General features: G+C 46.3%; 1 protein-coding gene across 2 annotated transcripts in view; it reads left to right on the top strand.

Moving 5' to 3' along the window:
* Positions 1-2527: 2527 nt before the first annotated feature.
* Positions 2528-25164, top strand: part of Aldh18a1 (aldehyde dehydrogenase 18 family member A1) — a 35116-nt gene continuing 12479 nt past the window's right edge. The window contains exons 1-12 of one of the 2 annotated variants that reach the window (XM_021221195.1): positions 2528-2681; positions 4793-4858; positions 5371-5486; positions 10608-10822; positions 12776-12925; positions 13015-13119; positions 16612-16770; positions 17117-17207; positions 20216-20340; positions 21464-21608; positions 22210-22283; positions 23888-23981. In XM_021221195.1, the coding sequence (XP_021076854.1) occupies positions 5399-5486; positions 10608-10822; positions 12776-12925; positions 13015-13119; positions 16612-16770; positions 17117-17207; positions 20216-20340; positions 21464-21608; positions 22210-22283; positions 23888-23981 (1246 nt within the window). In that variant the 5' untranslated portion in view covers positions 2528-2681; positions 4793-4858; positions 5371-5398. The remainder of the gene's footprint in view (positions 2682-4792; positions 4859-5370; positions 5487-10607; positions 10823-12775; positions 12926-13014; positions 13120-16611; positions 16771-17116; positions 17208-20215; positions 20341-21463; positions 21609-22209; positions 22284-23887; positions 23982-25164) is intronic. The other variant, XM_021221204.1, reaches the window with a different exon arrangement.

The following is a 25164-nucleotide window of genomic DNA, read 5'->3' as shown; positions in this document are numbered from 1 at the left end:
CACACACACACACACACACACACACACTGGCCCCACCCCAGTAAATCGCTTTGTTGGGCTGCATATCTGCTCTTTACATTTTACAACTTGAAGCTATTTTAAAGTCGGTGTGGTGGCCGATGCTCCTAATCCCAGCCTGAGTTCAAGACCAGCATGAGCTTCAGAATTAATCAGACCTTACCTCACCCTAACCCCCTGAAAGAAAAGAAAGCCATTAAGTCTGGCACCTGAAGATAACATTTCTGTGTGGCAGTGGTGGCAACATATATCTGAATTGAAGGATTTTGGAAGCATTGTCAACCTGGTCTACAGAGAAAGTTCCAGTGCCAGTAGGATGTCTGGGTAGGTAAAGGTACCTGATGCCAAGTCTGATGACCCTAGTTCAATTCCAAGAATCCACATGGTAGAGGCAAAGAATCAACTTCCATAAATTCGGGCTTACAGGAGTGCTATGGCACGCCCCGCTCCTCCCAAGCCACTCAGCCAATCAGTCAAGAACAGCAGGTTCCAAGGAAGCTAAGGCTACAGAGAGAAAGACTATATTCTCAAAGTCCTACTTCCTGCATGACTTCCTGGTCATGTTGCACCTTTTCCCCATTTTCTAGGACAAGTTAAAATCCACCCCCCACCCCCAGTCAACAAAAAGAACATTTGTTGTGTATGTGAGAAAGACACCCTGGCTAAATTCCTTGATTTTCATAGAAAGACAAGCAGGCTATGTGCCTAGAACTGGGTTTTCCCTTCTTCCCATTCATCTAATACACTCCTTTCTCTCCGCTGGCAAAGTAGAATATTAGTGGCAAACCAAATAATAAACTATAATTGAAAGAATTTTTTTTTTAAAAGTAGAATGTTAAGGAGTTTCGTGCTCGATTCTTTGAGACACTGTTAGGTAGAATGTTGTTGCAGAGCCCAGGCTGACCTGGAACTCACTGTGTATGAAGCCCGCTGGGTAGGGCTAATCCTCTGACCTCTGCCTATGAAATGCTGGAGTTGAAGGAGTGACCTTCAAGGAAGACCAGCTTAACATGAATGTTAACTCATTTTCTTTTATTTATTTTTTTCAGCACCGATGATCAATTCCAATTCACTTTTTGAGAAATCTAATTTTTTAAAAAAAACTAAAGAAATCATATTTATTCACTCCTCAAATACTTACAAAGTATCTCATATTCTAGGAATATACTTTCTTGCTCTCCAGAGGCTCGCTCCCTAGGAGGGAAGACAGACAAGCAATTACAATAAGGTGATATGTGGGTGAAGTGAAGATTCAGAATCGCCTTCTAACTTAGCTCCAGTCCCTTAGTCTACCCCCCCCCTTTTTTTTTTTTGAGAAGCCCAGGTACCAGATCTAATCAGCGCTTGCTGTTTTGTTTCTCTTTAATGCCCCACCTCCCTACCCTCAACATGCTCAAAATTCAACTCGTCATCTTCTTCCTAGATCTCATACTGAAGCACCATCTCATTTCAAAGAACTCCTCTTCCTGGTACTCACCCTAGCAAAAAGTGCTGTGAGCGCGCCTTCCTTTTTGCTCCCACGCCCCCTGTTGGCGCCTTTCGTCTGCTTCTTTCTTTCTTTCTTTCTTTCTTTCTTTCTTTCTTTCTTTCTTTCTTTCTTTCTTTCTTTCTTTCTTTCTTTCTTTTTTAAAGATTCTTTTTTTGTGGTTTTTCTTTTCTTTCTTTTCTTTCTTTCTTTCTTTTTTTTTTTTTTAAGATTTATTTATTTATTATATGTAAGTACACTGTAGCTGTCTTCAGACACTCCAGAAGAGGGAGTCAGATCTTGTTACGGATCTCTCCTAAGCCGAAACTCTTTTTAGGCCTCTTCCCCGCCCCCTCCCCCCCCCATACTCCTGCATAATGGACTAAGAAGTAGTGAGAAAATGAATGAATAGGCTCAGCAGCATTGTCAGGACTACAAAAGCACAAACAAACAACTTCCAGCCTCAGCTGAGCTTCTTTGTCTAGACAATGGCCCAACGAATGCAACGAATGGTGCTATGGGAGGAGAACGTTGACAGCCCGGAAGGAGATGATCTGTGTTCGTTTTGCATTCAACTTTGGAGTAATTAGTGGTTATTAATAATCGGAGATTAAACACACCGTTTTAAAATGCAATATTCTTACCACCACCTTTGCTGAAAACACTTGGGCTGTTATTTTCAGTTTAACTGGGTGCCAACTTGTTTTATCATGGTGCCAATTTTTTTCAATAGCCAGTTTTTGGTTTTGGTTTTTTTTTTTTTTTTTTTTTGAGGGGGACGGTCTTAGTTGATTCAATCTATTTCTAAGGTGAGTCTGACATATAGACAATCAACTGTCAAACACGCTTTATGAAATCCATCAGCAACTAGAAGTCTGTCTTCTTTACCTTTCTGGGAAGCTGTCTGGGGCGGTCCCTTTCTGGGTGCTCGAAGCCCCGCCCCTATACTCTGCTGGCGCGGAGTCTGGGGATGGGAGGGGGCCGCCACGTGGAGCGTGGGCGCGATTCTCAGAAGCGCCTGCGCCGTTGCCGTGGCGTAGCGCGGGTCAGACCCGTCGCCCAACGTCAGCGGCGCTACGGGGCTTCAGTCTAACGCAGCTGACGCAACTCCGGAGAGCTGGACGTAGACGGAAGAAAAGGCGGAGGAGAGGGCGGTCGCCGCGGAGAGTGGTCCGGGGCTGGGGTCGGCGGCCAGCAGGTAGGTGGCTGGGCAGCACCGGGCAAGGGTAGGAGCGCGGAACGGGGGAGATGCGGGGCACAGCCGCGGGTCTGGAGGGGCGTGGACACCGGAGCCGGCGGCGGCGCGGGGCACCCAGGTGCCCTGAGATGCTCATGCACAGCTCCTGGTGCTGGGCTTAGGAGGCCCTGGGATCTCTGGCCATCTTTTGGGTGTGCTACCAGGCGGAGGCTGGAGGACCCTGCAGCCTCTTCCTACCCAAGTCCGCAACCACTTCCAGTGCTCCTGTGCTGCGAGTTGTCATGCACCTGGTGTGTAACCAGCCACGGGCGCACTCCTAGGGCCTGAGTCTGCAGTTCTCCCTGGCTCGCTACCTGACATATGGAGCCTGTACATAGGTGATCTTCCTGCAGCCAGGGTTACTCCCAGAGACCCCGTGTGTGATAATTATCTCCTGACACAGAAAGGGTGCACTCAGATTCTTCACCCCGAACGCCTTACCCCAAGCCTTATTCCCCCACCCTCCGAAGCAGCAACATTTATCTTTGAGCTTTTGTCTTTTTGTTAAGTAGTGAACCATGAACTCAGCATGTGTTTTTCTGGGTAGTTTGTTGAGACTGAAGTTCACTTCTCTAAGTGAGATAAGAGCTCTCAGTGTACTTGTGTCTAGTCACTTGAAAGCTGTTCTGAGTTAAATAAGAACTTCTCTCTCGATCACAGAGTCTCCACGTGTCCTTTGGGCTTTTGCATCACTTGTCTGGTTTTTGCTGTCACAACAAACTGACCGGTTGAACAGTTGTCTGCAATATAAGATCTTGCCTCCCTGGGCCAGAGACAAATGGTAGACCTCGTACCTCCAAGGACCTCAGACACTGAGAGCTTTCTGCGCTTAGACAAGAGAGGGGTAAACAGTCTAGAACTATGAATGTGACCCGATCAGAATCTTTTTTGAGACAGGGTCTTAAGTAGCTCAGGCTGGCCCAGAACTGGCTGTGTGCTGAGAACAACCTTGGGCTTCTGATCCTTTTGCCTCTACCCCCAACCCCCAACCCCCAAATGCTGGGATTACAGGCGTTTGCCACTAAGCATGGCTGTCCATCAGTGGCTCTTTTGACCTTTTGGTGTTGGTGAAGGAAGTAAGTGGAAAGGTTAAGAAATGTCAGTGCCTTTTAAAAGACAGAAGATGGGGGGCAGACAATAGCCTTATCTGTGCGCCCAGGCACTTTCCAGCATTGCCTTGAGTAACTCCCAGAGCGATCTCAGGTCATATTAACCGTTATTATCCCTCATTTACAGGTGAGGAGATTGAGTTCCCATGGCAAGGACAGCCAACACTTAAATCTATCCAATCTAAAGTTGTGTGGGTTCCCACCCTGTGTACCATACTCCAAAGAGGAGCTTAGAGCCCATCTGGGGAGGGCAACAGTAACACATGAACCAGCTAACTGGGAAAATTATGTCCGTCTTTGAGGATCAGAGTGGCTGGGGAGGTGGTACAAAGGGGGCACAACTGGAATTATGTCACTACTGGCTCTTTATAGGTATTTTGCAGAGTGTGTGTAAGTAATAGTTTGGTGGCCATTATTGAAGGGATTTATGTAAGTGTTGAACATAGACCATGGGCCCACAAAAATACTTCAGTGTTACCCAGAAATGGAAGCCACAAAGCCGTCCATCACTCACCAGGTTCGGTTATCCGCCTGTTGCTGAATGTGCTGTTACAGAGCATCCTGTTCATTTCTCCTCTCTCCATTTCTGTGATTTTTGTGCAGAATAATTGCAGAATGGTATATTCCATTCCTTGCTTTTTCTTTGCCGTGGAGCTAAATGCTAATTTGTTTTTGAGGCACACTGAAAAAGCAACTTGGGGACCGGTTCAGTAGGTAAGGTACTTACTGGGAAGGCGTGGAGACCTGAGTTCAAATCTCTAGCACCCGTGTCAAATCTGGTCTGGGAGTTTGCCTCTGTAATCTCAGAGTTGGAGGTAGGGAAGCAGCAGGTACAAGCTCACTGGCCAACCAGTCCAACAGAAACTGCAAGCTCCAGGTTCAGTGAGACACTTGATCCCCCAAAATATATGGACGGAGATAGAGTAAGACACTTGAACTGACCTCTGACCTCCACATTTGCAGGTACTCCTGAACACCAGCACATACACACAAGGATTTGGACAATATCCACCAGTCTTAGCAGAACAGGTAATATAACAAAGATTTAATACCAATATATAAACGCTATTGTTTTTGTTTTTAGATTTATTTATTATGTATACAATTTTCTGCCTGCATGTACACCTGCAGGCCAGAAGAGGGCCCTGGGTTTCATTATAAATGGTTGTGAGCCACTATGTGGTTGCTGGGGATTGAACTCAGGACCTCTGGAAGGTCAGCCAGTGCTCTTAACCTCTGACCCACCTGTCCAGCCCATAAACATTGTATCTTAAAATTATTTTATCATTCAAGATATTCATTGTATCTAATTATTGTTTGGTGTAAAAAGTAAAGAGCAGTTCTTTTCTATTCCTGTAACACCAAGGAAGTAGTTTCTAACAGCAAAATTTAAACCAAGAGTGTCCTGGTTTTGCTCTAAGAGAAGAAGTGGAGGGGAGTATAGTAAGTTAACTAGCGCTTATTCATGTGTCATCGTCCCGTTCCCCCCCTCACCCCCCCTCACCCTCCCCCACACCCCGTTAATAAGATTCTTTCCACAGGTGTTTGGATTTGTGACCACATCTTAACATGCTGAGGCACATGCACCGCTCTGGGGTCCAGCCCTTCAGGCAACGTCTTCTGCCATGGGTCCAGTCTATAGCTGTGCCCAGATCAAGTATGTAACACTGATGCATATGTGGGAAGTGTGGTGGTCAAAGTGCACCACCGCTCAGGTTTTAAAGGGGGAAAAGATGTCCTTTGACAGAAGTATATAGGAAGCTGCCTGTGGGTGAGCAAATATTTGTTTTTGTCAATATGGGTTGTTTTTTTTTAATGATCATTCCTCCCAAAATATGTACAAGTTAGTTTGACCCTTTTTCCTTTCTTTCTTTTTTTTGGCTGCAATTAAGTATTTAATTTTGAGTCGCTACACTTTTAATACTGAGAGATGCCTTATATCCTTTACTCCAGTTTCAAACAATGTTTCTAGCAGGAGTTAGCAGTAATAGAGAGAAGACACCGCAGGACCTTGTGCTTGTTTCTTTGGTATCACTATCTCCTCTCCCGTATCCCTAACCCTTGGCCACCTCTAATCTCCTCTATGTTTAATTGTTTTTTCCATTTGAAGAATGCTATAAAAATAGACTCATCTGGTGTGTCTGTCTGTCTGTCTGTCTCTTTCCATTAATTCCCCAGCCCCCGATCTAAGTAGTAGTTAATGGGGGAGAGTGAAGCCTTGTAAAATGGTACTGTGGCCAAAGCCACAGTAGCCAGTATCAATAAGGACATCTGGGCTTTGGCCTCTCGAGCATGCATAGAGGATATGAGTGAAGCCACTTTGAACATTCAGATACAGGAGTTTTATATGAGCTTAATTTTCATTTTTCTGAGATACATGCCCAAGAGTGCCAGATTTGCAGTTGATGGACCACATGATAGTTTTACCAGGACCATGTTTAGTTTTTTGTTTTTTTTTTTTTTTTTTTAATAAATATTTTTTTAACTTTTACTTATCTGTATGCATGTGTGCCTGCATGAGTTGTAAACTTCGTGCATGAAGAAACTGGAGGTAGAGGCTGTTGTGAGCTGACTGATATAGATGTTGATGTGGACATTGAACCTGGGTTCACTGAAAGAGCCGTAAGTGCTCTTAACTGTTCAGCTATCTCTCCAGTTCTACATGTATAGTTGAGTAGGACTTGCCCAGTTGTTTTTGTAGTGTAATTAAAGTATTTTACCCTCGCACCAGCAGGGCACAGCTCATTCACTTCTCTGCATTTTTACCACCATATACTATGACTCTTTTATTTTAACCATTTCAGTACGTGGTATGATGTCCTGAGATCGAGTGGTAGCTTTAACTTGCTCATCACCAACGACTAAGGATGTTGAACAGCTTTCTGTGTGCTTGTTTGCCAGCTGAATACTCTTTAGTGAAATGTTTGTCTGGATAGAGAGAGGGGGAGAGAGAGAGAGAGAGAGAGAGAGAGAGAGAGAGAGAGAGAGAGATATGCATGTGTGCATACACGCAAATGCAGCGGAAGTTGGGGAGGGGTGGACACTAAATGTCCTCTTCTTTCACTTTCTGCCTTATTGCCTTGAGACAGGGTCTCTCACTGGACCGGAAGCTAACCCTTTAGGACAGGCTGGCTGGCAAGCAAAGCCTTGGAAGTGTGCAGTGCTGAGATTATAAGCATTCACACACAGCCTTGTCCAGCTTTTTGCATGGGAGCTGGAGATTTGAACTCAGATCCTCAGGTTTTCAGTCTGAGTGAGTGCTCTTACTCACTGAGCCATCTTCCAAGCCTCTCGTTTTTTGTTTTTTGTTTTTTTTAAAAGATTTATTTATTTATTATATGTAAGTACACTGTAGCTATCTTCAGACACTCCAGAAGAGGGCATCAGATCTTGTTACGGATGGTTGTGAGCCACCATGTGGTTGCTGGGATTTGAACTCTGGACCTTCAGAAGAGCAGTCCGGTGCTCTTACCCACTGAGCCATTTCACCAGCCCGCCTCTCGTTTTTAATTGGAACATTTTATCGTCTCCGGGGGAGCTTGGAGAATTCTTTGTGTCTTCTAGGCAACTCGTCCTTGGTGAGCAGATGGTTTACCAACCTTCCTCTCCCAGTTTATTGCTCTGTCCTTTGTTGTTGTTGTTGTTGTTGTTTTTGAGACAGGGTTTCTCTGTAGCCCTGGCTGTCCTGGAGCTCACTCTGTAGACCAGGCTGGCCTCAACCCAGAGATCCACCTCCCTCTGCCTCCCAAGTGCTGGGATTAAAGGCGTGTGCCATTGTCCAGTGATACTAAATGTTTTGGCATCATTTTACTGAAAGACTGGCCATCTCCTTGATTTATACCAAATCTAAATCTTATCATCTCCTTATAATTTTCAGGAAGTCTCCGTTCCCCTTCATATATAAAAGGGTATACTTACAGGAAACTTGAGGTCCAGAGCCAGCTCCGTGAATTCGAAAACTAGCTCTGTTGCTCACAAATGACCTAACTTAGTGACTAAAAACAACTGTCTGTTAGGGGTGCTGCTCCTGGGTTGGCTTTGGGGCCAGGGTTATGTGTCTGTTGTCACGGACGCTGACTTAGATTGCTGTGGTCAGGGCTTCCTGCTGGGGTGGTAGTTCATCTGGGTTCCAGGTGATCTCCCACCCTCAAGCAGGCTATCCACCTGTTGATGGGGAAAGCTGCAAAGTGCTGTGTGGTCATCTTTTGCAATCTGGTAATGTTGGTAAATTACTGTTCTTCCCTGGCCTAAGTTTCCTTATGTATAAAACAGGGATAATAGCTAAAGTCTAATTCATTGGTCTTAACTCATAAGAAGTCTGTAAAATCATAATGATGTTTGGTAGTGTATTTCTTGTTGCTGTGACAGAATGTCTGAGGAAATCTACACAGGGCGGTCTCATGGTGCATGGGACTAGTATGAGACATTCCACTCTGGATTAAATATTTATTTATTTACTGGCAGGATGGATCTCACTGGGTAGCCCAGGTTGGCCTCAAACTTGCTGGGCAGCTCAGGCTGGCCTTGAACTCACAATCCTCTTTCTGTAACCCCGAGTACTAAGGTTGCTGACGTATATCATCTGGCCCGGTTATTCAGTATTTTCATTGTTGATAGTATTTACCCACATTTATAAAGAGAGGCACTTGTGACTTTTCTCACTTTGGGGTCCCAGAGTCCTGGGTTACCTGGGCATGGAAAGCCAGAGAGCGGACAAGAGCCACAGAAGGCTGAGGGACAGGCGTGTGTTCCTTTGCTGCTGCTGTGATAAGGTACCAGGACCAAAGCAGCTCGATTGGTTTTGGCTCATGTTTCCCAAAGTCTCGCGTCCATGATAGTGGGGATAGCATGGCTTGCCGGTAGCAGCAGGAAGCTGGCTTCATTTCATTTTATCCATACAAAGGAAGCAAAGAGGGGGAGACAGGAAGTAGGGTGAGGCTCTAAGCCTTCACAGTCCACCTCCACTGACATAGTTCCTCCAGCAGAGCTGCATATCCTAAAGGTTCCAGGACCTCCCCCAACCCCTGGAGGCCAACTACTCAAATACAGTAGCCTACAGGGGCTTTCCAATTCAAACCACCTCACAAGGTATTCAGAGAAAAACATCGAAAAGGCCACGGAGAGAGACACGATATGAAGGTCCCTTCTTGAAGCCTCTGCGGCAGCTTCACTGACCACTAAACTTAACTTCTCAAACCCAGAGGAAAAGCTGTGCAGGGCTCTGTATGCTTTGGTGTAGAATCCACAACACACTGTGAATTTGGACAGCCCTGTCACCCGCCTCACCACAGGCATGTGCGTACATTCTTACTACATGGACAACCCTCTCTCACACACCCCCCTCACCACACTTGCGAACTCCCTCTGGAGAAACAGGTTGTCTTTGGTGCCCTGAAGGTAAGGGTTTCTTAGAAACGTGGGGAGAAAGGGAGAAGTTCCTGGAAGCTTTGGGCTTTCCTAATTAATCAAAGCCTTCCCGTCTGTCATGTGCAGGTCTGCTTTTTGTCACTGTGACACAGAACTTGAGAAAAATGAACTTGAAATGAGGCCAGGGTTATCTGAGCTCGTGGTGTCCGAAGCTTTGGTGCATGGTCACTCTGGTGCGGGGCACTGCAGTGCGTAGGCAGGGTGAGGATTTGTTTCCCCCTGGCCCATGGTAAGGCAGTGCCTCCCTCAGAGGTGCAGGACAGAAAAGACCACTTACCTTGTGGCAGCCTGCAGTCAGTAGAGGGACAAGGATCACAGTAGGCCCTTCAAAGGGGCACCAATAGTAACCTTACTTTCTTCTGCTAGGCCCTACTCCTAAAGATTGTACCAACTTCCATTGCTCTGTATGCTGGTAACCAGGGTGTGGACCATATGACCACGGACAGGATTTAAGGTCCAGTCAGAACAGTACCCAATCTTAACCTTAAAGTGTAAAATAAACTATAAAATATATTTTAAAAGTACCCTCAAGAAGCCAGGTATGGTAGTGTATTCTTATATTTCCAGCACTCAAAATGCAGAAAGCAGGAAGATCAGGAATTCACAGCCTGCTCTGGTGACTCAGTAAATTTGGGGCTAGCCTCGGCTACATGAGACCCTAACTCAAGAAAATAATGGCAGGATCATTCAGGGTGGGGAAGATAAAATGGTTCCGTTCAACAGGAAACTCCTAAACCCTCCATTGCTTGAAGGTTACCTTGAATGCCCCCATTGATGTTCTTATCTGCTTGATAGTTATGACCTCTGTTTGAACCTTATCAGCCCTAATCTGCTGTGACCCAATTGCCTGTAAGCAGACCGACCCTTGACTACCTGGCTCTAAGCCAGACCATCCTCCCCTGCTGATAGAGACAACGTGGATCACAAGCCTTCTTCATGCTAGCCCAGCTGCTGGCTTCTGATTGGTTTCTGCCTTTTCACCACATGGACTGACATAGTAATTTCTATCTGTGCCCCTGCGGGATCCTATCAGGCTGTCACACCCATACTCCTGAGACTAGAAAAGCCCTGCAATAAATAGGAGAGACATATAGCCTGCAGGTCTGGTCCTGATAGCTGCCAAAGGGACTAGAGATACATTGCAATAATAATAATATTGTAAATAGCTTGGGTAGCCAAGCTAGTTACAGTTGTGTATGAAATCTTTTCATTGTAAAGTTACATTGTATCTCTCTGGGGTTTTTTTTTTTGTTTTGTATTTTAATTTTTTTTTTTTTTTTTTTTTTTTTTTTTTTTTTTTTTTTTTTTTTTTTTTTTTTTTTTTTTTTGCCTGTGACTTTGGGACATACAGATCATGTTCAGCCCTCAGCTATTAGACATGTTCGTTCTTGGAGCAACATCCCCTTTATCACGGTACCCCTCAGTCGTGCCCACGGCAAGCCCTTTGCCCACCGAAGCGAGCTGAAGCACGCCAAGAGAATTGTAGTAAAACTCGGCAGTGCTGTGGTGACCAGAGGAGATGAGTGTGGCCTAGCACTGGGACGCCTGGCATCTATTGTTGAACAGGTAACTTCCAGGGCAGAAAATTCAGCTAAACTAAAACAGTCTCCAAGTTGATGCCAAACTTCTTAATCATGTGTGTGAGAGCAGATGGGCCAAGGAGGAGGCAGGCCTGGGTACTATCAGGGGAGTCTGGGAAGCCAAGTGGATCATCACAGCAGGTGGGGTTCCAGACCTTATTCTAGAGCGGGGCTTCAATCTCAAAGGAGATGGAGGATTCTGATCAGAGGAGAAACCTGGTGAGATGGCTGAGAGAACCTGGGAGAAGGATCTTCTCTAGTCACCTGCTTGCCTTCTGCTGCCGTGGACCTGAGAGAACTGCTCCAGCAATTAGGTCAGGGCCTTAGTCACAGTCTCATCTGAGACATCTGTCATTTTAGATGGATTCAGGAGGCAACATCAGGTCCTGCCCAATGGCTCTAGATTAAAAAAGCTTGACTATGAGTAAGGCAACTGCTCCAGAGAAGTAAAAAATAATGTTTAAATGCACGAGTTTATAGTAGCACTCTTTTTTTTTTTATATGAGTACCCTGTCGCTGTCTTCAGATGCATCAGAAGACAGAATCAGATCCTATTACAGAGGGTTGCAAGCCACCATGTGGTTACTGGGAATTGAACTCAGGACCTCTGGAAGAGCAATTAGTGCTCTTAACCACTGAGCCATCTCTCCAACCCATAGTAACACCTTTAGACACCCACTGATGGGGTTGGGGATATAGCTCTTCAGCCCTGGGTTTGACCACCAGGGTTTGATCTGAGTTGGAATATCAACATATTACAAACCCTAATGGGATAGTGAATCTCAGTGGTAATCAACAATAGATGCCAACTTAATAAACAGGAAAAGAGCCAGGCATCATGCTTACAACCTGTAGAAAGTTCTTAACACGCACACCCCAAGAAAAGCCTCCATACCTTATGTGAACACAGGCAGAAACATGGGGGCTGGGAGACCATGAAGGGAGATGGGCTCAACTGAGCAGGAAAATACAAAACAGAGAAATGTATGGATTAAAAGACTAAAGATTTTAACTGCTTATGATATACGGACTTAACTTGCACTGCAGTCTGAGCAAGCCAAAAAGCCAAACTGGGTGTAAATGTGAGCGCTGACTCTTTGATATGAAGATTGCCCTTCAAATGTTTTGGGTGAGAATGATTTTACAAATGTAGACATGCATATCCCCTGGTTTTTAACGGTTGCTGCTGAGATAGCTATATAGTATATGTGGTCTGGGATTGACATTAATCTCTGGTGAAGTAGTGTAGAGGCATCACTTTTTAAAAAAGATCCCAATGTCCAATACAGCTTTTTACAAAGGATCTGGTTTTATTTATTTGTCTATTTTTCTGTGTATGTCTGCGAGTGGGTATGTCCACATGCATGCAGGTGCCCTTTGGAGGCCAGGGACATTGGATGACTCTGGAGCCAGAATTGCAGGTGGTTGTAAAACACCCATCATGGGTGCTGGGAACTGAACTTAGGTCCTCTGTAAGAGCAGTCTGTCCAGCCCAATACTGTAGTTTTCTAAGATAAGGATTGACTGTTTTAAGCTGGGCACTGGGCGTCATGCCTTTAACCCCAGCAGGAGGGAGACAGAAACAGGTGGGTCTCCATGTTAGAGACCAGCCTGGTCTACAGAATTGACTGCTTTAGACTACAGTTCTCCCAGGCTACCTTCTGCATTATATGGGCAATCAAGTCCTAGGACTCCAAAGCTGGCTGCATGCTAGAATCACCTTCTAAAATCTCTCATCCCTGCCTGTCACCTATTAAACAGGCATTTGAGGCCGTGTTAAAAAAAAAAAAGTTTCTGCCAAACAATCCAAGCAGTTCTTCCACATCCAGCTGTCCTCTAGAGAAGTGTATGAATCCACTCATGTCTGCCCTACTTAGGTCTCCTGTGAAGAAAGAGAGAGTGGTCCCATTACTCGTGCATTTTCCTTTGTCCATGCTAGGTCTCGGTGCTGCAGAATCAGGGCCGAGAGATGATGCTGGTGACCAGTGGAGCCGTCGCCTTCGGCAAACAGCGCCTGCGCCATGAGATCCTTTTGTCTCAGAGCGTGCGGCAAGCCCTGCACTCAGGACAGAACCATCTGAAGGAGATGGTGGGTGCTGCTTCCCCGGCCCTGTCATGGAGTCCTCGGGTCTTCCTTCCCTCCTTCCCAGCCCACGGTGTCTGATTGGTGTATTGCAGGCAATCCCAGTCTTAGAGGCCCGAGCCTGTGCAGCTGCTGGACAGAGTGGGCTGATGGCCTTGTACGAGGCCATGTTTACACAGTACAGCATCTGTGCCGCTCAGGTGAGAGACTGGCCCTTCCCGGGGATGTGGGACCAGTGAGGGTGGTTCTCGTGGAGTAAGAACCCTACAAGCAAGACTCCATGGCCAGTGTCGTCTCTGCCTGGGTTTCCTCGTCTGAAAAATGAAAGTAACATCGGTGCCTACGTCAGAAGGTTTTAGGGAAGGCTCAAGGAGAAAATATACAAGAAGTATTTATGATCGCTTCTGGTATATAGTATACCTCAAACCCAAGAGTTACTACCACAGTAACTCATAGGTTAGTGGTTCTCAACCTTCCTAATATTGCAACCCTTAAATATAGTCTCTCCTGCTATGGTAACCCCCAACCTCAAAATTACTTCATTGCTACATGATATCTGTAATTCTGTTACTGCTACGAATCGTAACATAAATATCAAATGAGGAGATCTGATAAGTGACCCCCATGGGGGGGGTCTCGACCCACAAGTTGAGAACCCCTGCTGGAGCGACAGCTATTGCTGCAAATGCTGAACAAGTTAGACGTCGGTTTCGATGCTTTGTTTGACTTCCGGTAGCTCCCCTCTCTGTGTGCCTGGTTGCCATTATAGTCAATAGATGCTGAGTGTTGACAGGCAAGAAGGGATGGCAGCGGTGGCTTGCTTGACACTGACCCAGAGAGTGTTTATTGGGCACTGGTGGTGTACAAACCGGTCTGCCTCACATTTGGGCTCTGTGGTTTACAAGGCTGAGGAGGTTCCAGTCCGCCTGGAACTTAGTGTTGAGTGCTCACCTCTGAATGTTGCCTTCTCTCTACACTGTTTCGTTTTACCTAAGTGTTTGTTTCAAATTGTGACTTTAATTACCTGGACAGCCAAGCAGTAAACAAGAACATGTGAAACGCAGTCATATCACTGGTAAAAAGCCTGAAGTTATTATTTGCCAACTTCTCTGGTGCCTCTGACCCTGCCACTTATATGTGGCTGTTATTTTGCATAGGAGATACCTCTGGTTTGGGGGGAGTTTTTGTTTGTTTGTTTGTTTGTTTGTCTTGTTTTGTTTTGGGAGACAGGGTTTCTCTATGTAGGCCTGGCTGACCTGGAATTCACCAGGAATTAAACCAGGCTGGCCTCGAACTCACAGAGATCTGCCTGCCTCTGCCTCCCAAATGCTGGGATTAAAGGCGTGTGCAACTACATCCCAGTGTGACTCAGGTTTGGGGCCTTCATTTCCTATTGCTTTTTCTGGTTCTCTGTCATCTTCCTGTGTTCTCAAGTGTGCCGAAAGAGAAAACTGGAGTTCTTCCCTTACAGCCTGTGACTGTAACCTCAGATTTAGGTTTCAGTTCGTGCCTGTGACTGTAATCTCAGATTTAGGTTTCAGTTCCTGCAGCAGTTCTCAACCCGTGGGTGGAGACCCCCTTGGCTAACCTCTGGCTCCAAAACACATTGACCTTACAATGTATAACAGCAGCGAAGTTAACAGTTATAAAGTAGCAATGAAAATGATTTTGTGGCTGGGGGTCACCACAGCATGAGGAGCTGTATTAAAGGGCCACTGCTTTATTTTTCTCAGTGTTGATGCTTTTGGATAGGTTCCACTTTGCTTCATTGGTAGCGACCATCCCATTAGAAGTCGCTGCCACTGTTTGCATTGATACTGAGGTAAAAGCTCTACCCACCCTGTTCCCGAGAAGCTCCAGTCCCTGGGCCTCCTCCACGTTGGCCCCTTTCCCGCATGGGGCTTGCTTATCCCGTGTGCTCCTTGTTCCTTCTCTCATGGTTCCTCATTTTCTCCAGGAATCCTGGGTAGAAGAAGACTCTTATCAGTGAGTTGGAGACTCCACCATGCGGGCCCCGGGTTAAAGACTTAGGCAAGCGAGGAAGCTTGTGTTTCCTCCTTAGAAATGAGTCTCAGCCAGTTACCTTTGCTCCAGCACCAGCTTCCCCACCCAGGGGGCCCCCTGTCCCTGCCTTCCCAGCCAGAGCCACAACAGCCCTTGTTCGGGGAGCCCTCTGTCGAAGTGACAGGTGTTTCCCTGGACCTTTAGACCTCCTGCTCAACCCTCCTCTCCCCATACCTGCACCCGTTCGCTTATGTCTGCAGTCTCACGCGGGCTTGCCAGACACAGTGTCAGCTTTGACCCTGCCTAGTGCCCGCTGAACTAAAGCTTTCTAGGACAGGTGTATGTTTCCTCACAAGCATGTGCCACACTCCATCGCGCCGTTGGCATGGTCATTTTCCATTCCTGTAGCTGGGGTGGGGGAGAGAGAGGAAAGAGTCCGTGTTTCCAAAGGACTCAGCAAAACATGCTGAGTGAGGGATTCCTTCCCTCAGTCACACTCCCAGTCTGCCTCCATTACCTCCGTTTCCTAAGCAGTGAAGCATCTGCCGTGTCACAGGGCTCTCAGGCCTCCTGGCCAGGCGCTGGTGCAGCCTCCGCTGCTGCCTGTTTTAGCGCCTTCCTCCCACCTCCCCTACGTCAGGAATTGCAAGAAAACATTTTTGTGGTTTGTTTTCTTCAGAGTTTGCTGTCTTTCAGTTCCTTGCTCTCATTCCCTTTCACCTTGGTCTCCTGTTACCTTCTGCCTAACACTCCAGTTCTTGAGTGAAAACAGGCCTGTCGGCAGCTTCCATCTCAGCCCTCCATCCATGAGCGCCTTATTCTGATTCTTTCCCCTAAGTTCTGTCTAGCTCTTCTTTCTACCATCCTGGAGTCCAACTCCCTATTCCCACATACTCAGACATAGTATTCTTTTTTTTTTTGGTTTTTGAGACAGGGTTTCTCAGTGTAGCCTTGGCTGCCCTAGAACTCACTCTGTAGACCAGGCTGGCCTTGAACTCAGAAACCCGCCTGCCTCTGCCTCCCAAGTGCTGGGATCAAAGATGTGTGCCACCACTGCCCAGCAAGACATAGTATTCTTTTTTTTTTTTTTTAAAGATTTATTTATTTATTATATGTAAGTACACTGTAGCTGACTTCAGACACTCCAGAAGAGGGTGTCAGATCTTGTTACGGATGGTTGTGAGCCACCATGTGGTTGCTGGGATTTGAACTCAGGACCTTTGGAAGAGCAGTCGGTGCTCTTACCCGCTGAGCCATCTCACCAGCCCCAAGACATAGTATTCTTAACTCCAATAGTGCTCTGCATCAGAGCAAAACAAGGGACAGAAGAGCCCTATCCCAATATGTTTAATATACTCTTGCAGACAGGTAAACCCCTGTCATGGATTCCCCTAATGTCCCCTTAAAGTAGATGCATCACTTTCCCAATTTCATATACAGATGATGTCTTAGCATCATTAAATAAATCTTCCAGACAAGTGTAATTCTTTCAAGGCTCTCTCAAACAATTGGCTAAGTATGTTAGAATTGTAGTTCCCTGGGAACATACCTGGCTAGATACATATGCTAGATCCCAGGTTTAAAAAGGAGTCCAAAGCTTGGCTCGCCCATACTCAGCATCTCTTGGTGCCATTCCTAGGAAGTTCATCTTTTTCTCCCTGGCCACACCTCCTGTTTAATCCCTTTAGATTTTGGTGACCAACCTGGATTTCCACGACGAGCAGAAGCGCAGAAATCTCAACGGTACCCTACACGAGCTGCTCCGCATGAACATCGTCCCCATCGTCAACACAAACGATGCCGTTGTCCCCCCAGCTGAGCCCAACAGTGATCTTCAGGGGGTAAATGTGGGTAAAGTATTCCTAAGAGTCAAGCATGCTGGAGACACTAACTACCACATACATGCCACTGCCCTGCATGTACTAACACATGATGTCTGGCATGAGCAAGAGGAGAAATTGAGAGACCCGGCATTCCAGAGCCTCGGCTGAAGAGGCACCTCTGAAATGAGGGAGTTTTGTTCAGTGGGTGAGGCACTCCTGTGGCTTGGATGATGCTGTGCGCATGGCTTAGTGCTGCTCTCATTTGCATGCTTGTATCATTGGTTTCTGCCTGCCAGAGCCTAGCTGGGTGCTGCTGAGAATTGTTTTGGACTGTGTAACTAACTCACTCACTACTCTCCCCACATTGTAGGTGATTAGTGTTAAGGATAATGATAGCCTGGCTGCCCGGCTGGCCGTGGAGATGAAAACCGACCTCTTGATTGTCCTCTCAGACGTGGAAGGTACACAGCAATGCCTTTTTCTTTTGTGAGCACGTGCGAGCACGCAGGTTTTCTTGGGATCGTTTTCCACTGTGGACAGTTCCTGAGCCACGTGAACTGAAGCGTTTCTGTGACTCGGGTGGGTGTTTCTGGAAAATGCAGTTGGAATGCACAGATAATGTTTTTAGGTACTTTCGTGGGTTTTTTGGTTTTTTTCCTTTTGTTTTTAAACAGCTTCAAGGAACTATTCACACGCCACATAATTCACCTATTTAAAATTTCCAATTCAGTGATCTCTGGAGTATTCATATACTTGTATAACCATCTCCATAAACAATTATAAGTTATGTTCCTCCTGACAAGAAACCTCACACCTATTAGTAGCCACTGCCTGCTTACATCCAAATCCCCATCCGTACACAACCTCCAGTCTACTTTCTGTCTCTGTGGGTTTCCTTATTAGAGGTTTTATGCGAATGGAATCATGAACTCTGTGGACCTCTGTAACTGTCTTCGTTCACTTAGTCGAATGTGTTCAGGCCTCATCTACATTAGAGTATACACTAATGCTCTGTTTCTTTTTATTGCCAAATACTCCTCCTCTCTGGACATACCACATTTTACTTATTTGGTCATCAATTGATGGGCATCTGTGCTGTTAATTATCATGCTGCTGGGAGCCTACTTTTGTATGAGTGGGTTTTTGTTTTGTTTTGGTTGGTTGGTAGGTTGGTTTTGTTGTTGTTGTTGTAGTTTTTGTTTTGTTTGTTTCCATCTCTAAGAATGTGATCGTTGAGCTTCATGAGAGAATGTTTACCTAGCAAGAATGGGACCCTAAGCCAATCCTCAACCCTGAAGTTAGGAGAGAGATGTGAGGAAGAGTGGGAGGAGAGAAGACGTGTTGACTCGTGTGGTAACCTGGCATTTAAAACCACCGTGTTTCCCCACGGCCACTGCTGTTTGGTGTAACCACCCACAGAGTACAAGGGTTCTAATTTGTCTGACCCTTGACGATACCCACTTGTTAACTGTGTGTTTTTCTGTGTTGTGACTGTCTTAATGAGAAGTTTTTATTCCTTTCCTTTAAATACCTTATTACATTTGTTTATGTGGGGGCACCTTTGCCATCAAGTGTTAAATCTTAGAACAGTATCGTATGGTAAAGATCCTGAGGGTTGGGTTCTAAGACTGAGGAAAGAGGAGGGGACAGAATTACAGAGTGCTGGGAGGGCCTCTGGAAAATGTCTCCCCGAGGGACAGCCTCTCCCGTACGGTCACCTGAAACTGAACAGTCCCTTAGTTCACTCCATGCCTGTCACCTTCCGGGAGGAAACCCAGCCAGGAATCCTGGAGCTGTGGGGCCCTGGCCGAGCCCCGTGGGTTGGGCACTTATGGCCGCTCATGCGTTAGCATCGCACGCTGATTCCCTCCGTCCCCAGAGAGGTTTAACACAGAACAGGATTGTCCCAAAGATCTGGAATGAGGTAGGCATCCCATGCAGGAAGATTTAGACCCAAAAGTGGCTGGGGGGGGGGTGGCTCAGGGGGCAGAGCACTCGCTTTGTCTGCAGGCATGAGGGCCTGCGTTTGACCCGCGGGACGAACATTAAAAATAGAAAGAAAAGAGGAGCCTAGTGGTGTAGGCTGAGGAGGTAGGAACAGAGAGCTTGGTGCTAATCAGCCTAGTCCACTTGGAAAGTTCTAGGCTAGTGGGACTCTGTCTTTCAAAAGTAAATCGAGGTGGACGGTAACTGAGACGGCACCTGAGGGTGTCCTCTGCCTTTACATGCATATGTACATGTGTATGTTATATCTATACACTCATGTTGCAGTAAATCTCCAACCCAGATAACCCTGGGGAGTGAAAACACAACTCAGTTAATATGAATACATGCTGTGCGCCTAGATTGGGCAGATCTACCATTACACTACCATCTTCCCCGTCTATGAGGCCCCTTAGAACTTCCGGTTTCTCCAGGCCACGTGCTTCTGCTCCGCTTTCCTTCCACCTCACTCTCCCTTTCTCTCCCAAAGCCTTCAGCTCCACCTTCTCCTCTTTCTCCGCCCAATCACCGGCTCTAGCCTTTATTTATAAACTAAGGTGGAAAGCAGGTTTACAGGAAATCACCTGAGTGCTGACTCCTTCCTTGTTCGCAGCCCCTCACAGGAAAACAGAATTAATGTCAAATACAGTTAGCCCCAGGGCTATCTGCAACATACTCATGTATATATAAACACATAAAACAAAACAGCATCACAGCCCGAAATGTCCTGCAGCCAGTTCTCAGCCATGGACAGCACCTCCTTAACGCGTGTCTCCCTTTGGTCTTGACTTGACACTGTTTTCTCAGACCTCTCCTCCCCTTTGCCTTCCCCCTTCTAGGGTCTCTTATCTTTCAAAGTGAAACTGAGAATTTTTTTTTAAACCTCATGTTGTATACATATGATATCTCCCCTCACCAGTGTGTTACCCTGTTCAGTTGCATACAGGCTGCGTGTTCATGGAGATGAAACCAGCCCGAAGGCTGACGGTCTTAGCTTTCCTGCTGACTCAGCCCAACCTCCAAGACAAACCGGGTATCAGTCTGCTTGATTGCACGGGGTGGTGAGAGTTAATGAGTACCCGCTTCCCTTCTCACCCTGCCCACGTGGTGTGAGCTCACTGTACTGCTTCTGCGCCTGTCTCTCTTTGGGTTATAGTGTGGAGGTGCAGCATGATAAGCTGGGAGGGCAGAGGGAAGGACTCTTGCTAGCACCGTAGGCACTGTGCCAAGGATGTGACCTTGCTCAGAGCTCGGGAGGTATTTGTTTAAGGCTGGTTAAAAGAGCACAGAAGGTGCTGGAGCTATTGCTTAGTATGGGTCAGCTCCTCTGATCCCTTATCCTCTCCTGGTGAGACAGGTTTTGGTACAGAGCATTCATTGTTTGGGGAGTTTTTTGTTTGTTTGTATGTTTGCATAGTAGCAGGTGCCTGTGGCGGCCCGTGTGGGTCAAGGGCAGTATTACTGACTCCGATTCACTTTTTTTTAGGCCTCTTTGACAGCCCCCCAGGCTCAGATGATGCAAAGCTCATTGATATATTCTATCCGGGAGATCAGCAGTCTGTGACATTTGGAACCAAGTCCAGAGTGGGCCTAGGGGGCATGGAAGCCAAGGTAAGCTGATATTGAACTATTCCAGTCATCAAGCCTAAATGGTATTTATCTTTTTTTTTTTTTTTAACTTTTAACTTTGGGAAGTTATGGTTTAGATATCACACACATACACTTAAATATCCCCGTATCTAAATATGTTTTGTGGATGTTGTATACCTATATTTAATCATGTCTTTAGATATATTTTATTAACATATAAGCAGTACATTTTGTGCATGTGTTCATTGGCCTTTTGTTACTGTGACAGAATAGCTGATAAAGCTATTGTGGTACTACACAGAGAAAACCCTGTCTGGAAAACAAAACAAAAGGCTATTGTGGCTCACAGTTTAAGAGCTCAGTCCTGGCTCACAGTTTGAGAGCACAGTCCTGGCTCACAGTTTTGAGAGCACAGTCCTGGCTCACAGTTTTGAGAGCACAGTCCTTTAATGCAGGGAAGTCATGGCGGCTGCCAACATGGCAACTGGTCATGTTACCTCCCAGTCAGGAGGCGAAGATGTACTGTGCCCGGCTCACTTTCTCCTCCTTACTTAGTCTGCAACCCCAGCTCACATGTAGGGTTCTCCTTCTCCAGTTAAAGCTTTCGAGAACTTCAGAAGTGTGTTTCCATGATAAATACAAATCCAGTCAAGTAGACAATGAAAAGTGACTGTCACCAGGTTGTAACCATAGAGAGCAGGGCCTGTGTAATAGTCATACTTTACAAATCTTCTTTTAGCAACTCAGATGTTTCTGGAAGCTTTTCAGAACCCCTTTCCCTCCCATTAGTTGTTCTCAGAGGCCATATACCCTTAATGCAGAAGAACATCAGGTTAGCAATGATAGAAAAGAAGAACAGAACCTTGTTCACATAACCCTGCTCTGGTCACCAAATCAAAGTGTGCACATTCTGAGTCCAGTACTGTAAGGTCTCAGAGAGGGCAGGACTTGTTGGTTCCCCTTCAGGCAGCACAGGCAGTGACTGGAAAGTGATCGTGGGCTGCGTATGGTTTCCCAGTTCTGAGCTTTAAATGGGTTCCTCTGTTTATTGAGCTTGTATCAAATTGTATCTTATGTCCCAGTGCGAGTTCAGAGTAAGTGAGTCTAGATGTGAATCTCATCCTGGATCTGACCCTACTCCTAGGTGAAAGCTGCCCTCTGGGCTTTGCAAGGTGGTACTTCTGTTGTCATCGCCAACGGGACCCACCCAAAGGTGTCTGGGCACGTCATCACAGACATCGTGGAGGGAAAGAAAGTTGGCACCTTCTTTTCAGAAGTAAAGCCTGCTGGTGAGTCGTTTCCCTCAAGGCCCAGGCCCAGCACTATCCCAGCCTTGATGGGACTGAAGCCTGAGGTCTCGCCTTGCAAACCCAGGTTACGAAAGCAGTGCAGTCACATCATAAATTCAGACTGTTTACAGAACTGGATTTTGTGAGAGTCCATCTACCCTGCCTACTTAGCCTAATTCTTACTCTCCAAAATAAGGAAACGCTTGCTAGGCCCTCGCTGGATGCTAAGAGCGAACGAGCACTAGCTATGCAGAGAGGTGCGTGAGACTCTGTGTGAGCTCTGAAGTGCACACAGAGATGTGCCCCGTTATCTGCACTCACAAAAGCAAGCCCATGAGAAGTGTGCTTGAGAGAATGAAATTGAGCTCTTGTATACATCAGGCATGGGAAGTCTCTGTGTTTATCCCTCTGGTATGCATTTGTTTGTTTGTGGCCTAGGTTATTATTATTGGTTGGGAGAGGGGTGTTGCCATTCTGTTGTCCTTGGTGGCCTCTGTGGGTCAACCAAGCATACCACGGAACCCACGTTCCTTCTGCATTCGGTGAAGCGTGTGCTGGGAAAGTGAAGAGTCTGATCTGATGCTTGCCCATGCTCTTGCAGGCCCTACAGTGGAGCAGCAGGGGGAGATGGCTCGATCTGGTGGGAGAATGCTGGCCACCTTAGAGCCTGAACAGGTGAGGACATCCACTGACAGCTTGGTGGGCTTTTCAGAGCAAAGTATGCTGTACATTCTGGTGTTCATGGTCAAGTCTGCTGGCCCCATTTATTTCTACTATTAGTAGAATTATCTGGATTCATTGTATGCTCCCCTTTGTCTGCAAAGACAATCTATCACTATGTTTTGATCAAAGACAAGATTAGGGAAGCTGCTGATCTGACCCCTGCGCGCGCGCGCGCGCGCGCGCGCGCACACACACACACACACACACACACACACACACACACACACACACACACGGGAAAGTTAACCCGTTCCTGCCCTTCTGTGGAGCACGTCAGTCTGAGAAGGGAGACAAGAATGGCTGCAAGTGAGAAAAGCTGAAGCCAAGGAAGGGTCTGGCTCCTCTCAGACCACTCTGCTCGACTTCAGTGACATCACACCCACTGCCACGTTTCCCAGACATGGCCGAGGATCAGTCCCCTTGGGTATGAGGGACTGAGGACTGGGATATTCTCTTTTTGACTGACTTCATCAAATAATTGGCCTTTAAAAGGAAAAGCCAAAGGGCCTGAGAGATGGCTCAGCAGTTAAGAGCACTGATTGCTCTTCCAGAGGACCTGAGTTAGACTCCCAACACTCACATAGTAGCTTACAATTATCTGTAACTCCAGTTCCAGGGTGATCTAGTACCCTACCCTTTTCTGGCCTCCACAGACACTGTGTTCTTGTGGTATACAGACATGCATGCAGGCAGAACTCTCACACATAAAATAAAATAAAAATAAACCTCAAAAGAATTTTAAAGAAAAGCCATGGGTTAGGGGGACTTTCGGGATAGCATTTGAAATGTAAATGAAGAAAATATCTAATACAAAATTTAAAAAAACAAAACAAAACAAAACTTACCAGAGATGCTGTGTGTTGGTGGCACACACCTTTAATCCCAGCGCTCAGGAGGCAGAGGCAAGTGGAGCTCTGTGAGTCCTAGGCTCGTCTGGTCCACAGAGTGAGCTCCAGGACACACAGGTCTACACAAGGAAACCCTGACTCAAAAAAAAAAAAAAAAAAAGGAAGGAAGGGAGGGAGGAAAAAGAAAAACCCTTACCTGGAAATAAAGGAAATAAACAGCCTATTGATATAAAATCTGTAAAGTTGTGTATGTCATTCCTAATTGTACGTGCCAGTTTATCTCATGGTCAAATTACATAACTCATCATCTCCTCAGTGCTGAGCCATGGATTCCTAATGACCATAATCAGAGTGGAAAAGAAGACATGAGGGTAGGGTTGGAAGCATGTAAAGAGGTGGGCAGCGCCAGGAATGTGTCTGTGACAGCATGACTCCAGGGACAAGCCTGGCTCTCTGGGGATAGAGGAAGGACCATGCGTACATACCTGATTTTTTTTTAATATTATTTATTTTTATTTATATGAGTATGCTGTCGCTGCCTTCAGACACAGCAGAAGAGGGCATCAGATCCCATTACAGATGGTTGTGAGCTACCATGTGGTTGCTGGGAATTGAACTCAGGACCTCTGGAAGGGCAGTCAGTGCTCTTAACCACTGAGCCATCTCTCCAGCCCAACCTGGTGTCTTAATGGTTTGCTTTTCTTACAGAGAGCTGAAATTATCAATCATCTGGCTGACCTGCTGACGGACCAGCGGGAAGAGATCCTGTTAGCCAACAAAAAAGATTTGGAGGAGGCAGAGGGTAAGGATGTATCTTTGAGTCTCCTTCCTCCTCTTCCTCCTCCTCCTCCTTCTTCTTTTTTTTTTTTTAAACTTCCAAGCCAGGGTTTCTTTGTGTCGCCCTGGCTGTCCTGGAACTTGTTCTGTAGACTAGGCTAGTCCCAAAATCAGAGATTTGCCCACTTCTGCCTCTGCCTTCCGAATGCTGGGATTAAAGGTGTGTGCCACCACTGCCTGGCTACACTGATAATTCTTATGTCTATCTAAAGGCAAGATTGATAGACGAAATTACATTATTTATTATGCATTATTTTTTATCAAGGGTTGGTGACTAGTGCTGCCAGCATTCTTTTCTAACTATTCATGGTACTTCTGCTCCATTGCCAGTTATTTTAACCCAACCCTCCAAGGAGCCTTTCTTGTCCTTAAGGGTCTTGTGAGCTCTGGCCTCTGTGGTAATTTTAGAACTAGAAAAGGAAACTGAGAACTTCACTGTTGTAGATGCTCGGCTAATTACAGCCGAGTCCATCGTATTAGCAGGGACTGTGCTAAGGGCTTTCCAAACAGGATCCCCTTTAAACTGCACAACCTAACGTATCCCAGGGAGCTACTATTTATTAGTCTCACTCAGCAAAGCTGTCATTTACCCAGAGTCATAGAGCCAATGGTGGACCCAGGATTCCAGTTCAGATGAACTGTCCATCAAAAAAGAGCCACAGAAATGGTGAGTGCTGCCTGTGGTGACAGATGAGACACTCTTGGGCCATTAAACCAGTGTGTTATCTTTATGGCTGCCATCAAGTGCTGTCCAGACAGATCTGTGTGGCACTCATGGAAGAGCAGGTGACATGACTAAAGTCATATCACAGATGACCGGTTACAGTCAGGGAGACCCAGGCTCTTCCTTTCTCTTTATCCTCTGCTTTTCCAGCTTAAGACAGTGGGGTATCTGGGTGTGGTGGCCACATCATGAGACCCTGTCAATAATAATAATAATAATAATAATAATAATAATAATAAACAACAACAACAACAACAGCAACAGAAAAGTCAAGAAGACAAATTGCCGCCGGGTGTGGTAATTGCGCACGCCTTTAATCCCAGCTCTCAGGAGGCAGAGGCAGGTGGATTTCTGAGTTCGAGGCCAGCCTGGTCTACAAAGTGAGTTCCAGGACAGCCAGAGCTACACAGAGAAACCCTGTCTC

Source organism: Mus pahari, chromosome 1, assembly GCF_900095145.1.
Source record: "Mus pahari chromosome 1, PAHARI_EIJ_v1.1, whole genome shotgun sequence".
Taxonomy (NCBI): Eukaryota; Metazoa; Chordata; class Mammalia; order Rodentia; family Muridae; genus Mus; species Mus pahari.
Note: the sequence above shows the minus strand (reverse complement) of the source record. Positions and strands in the feature narration are given on the sequence as shown.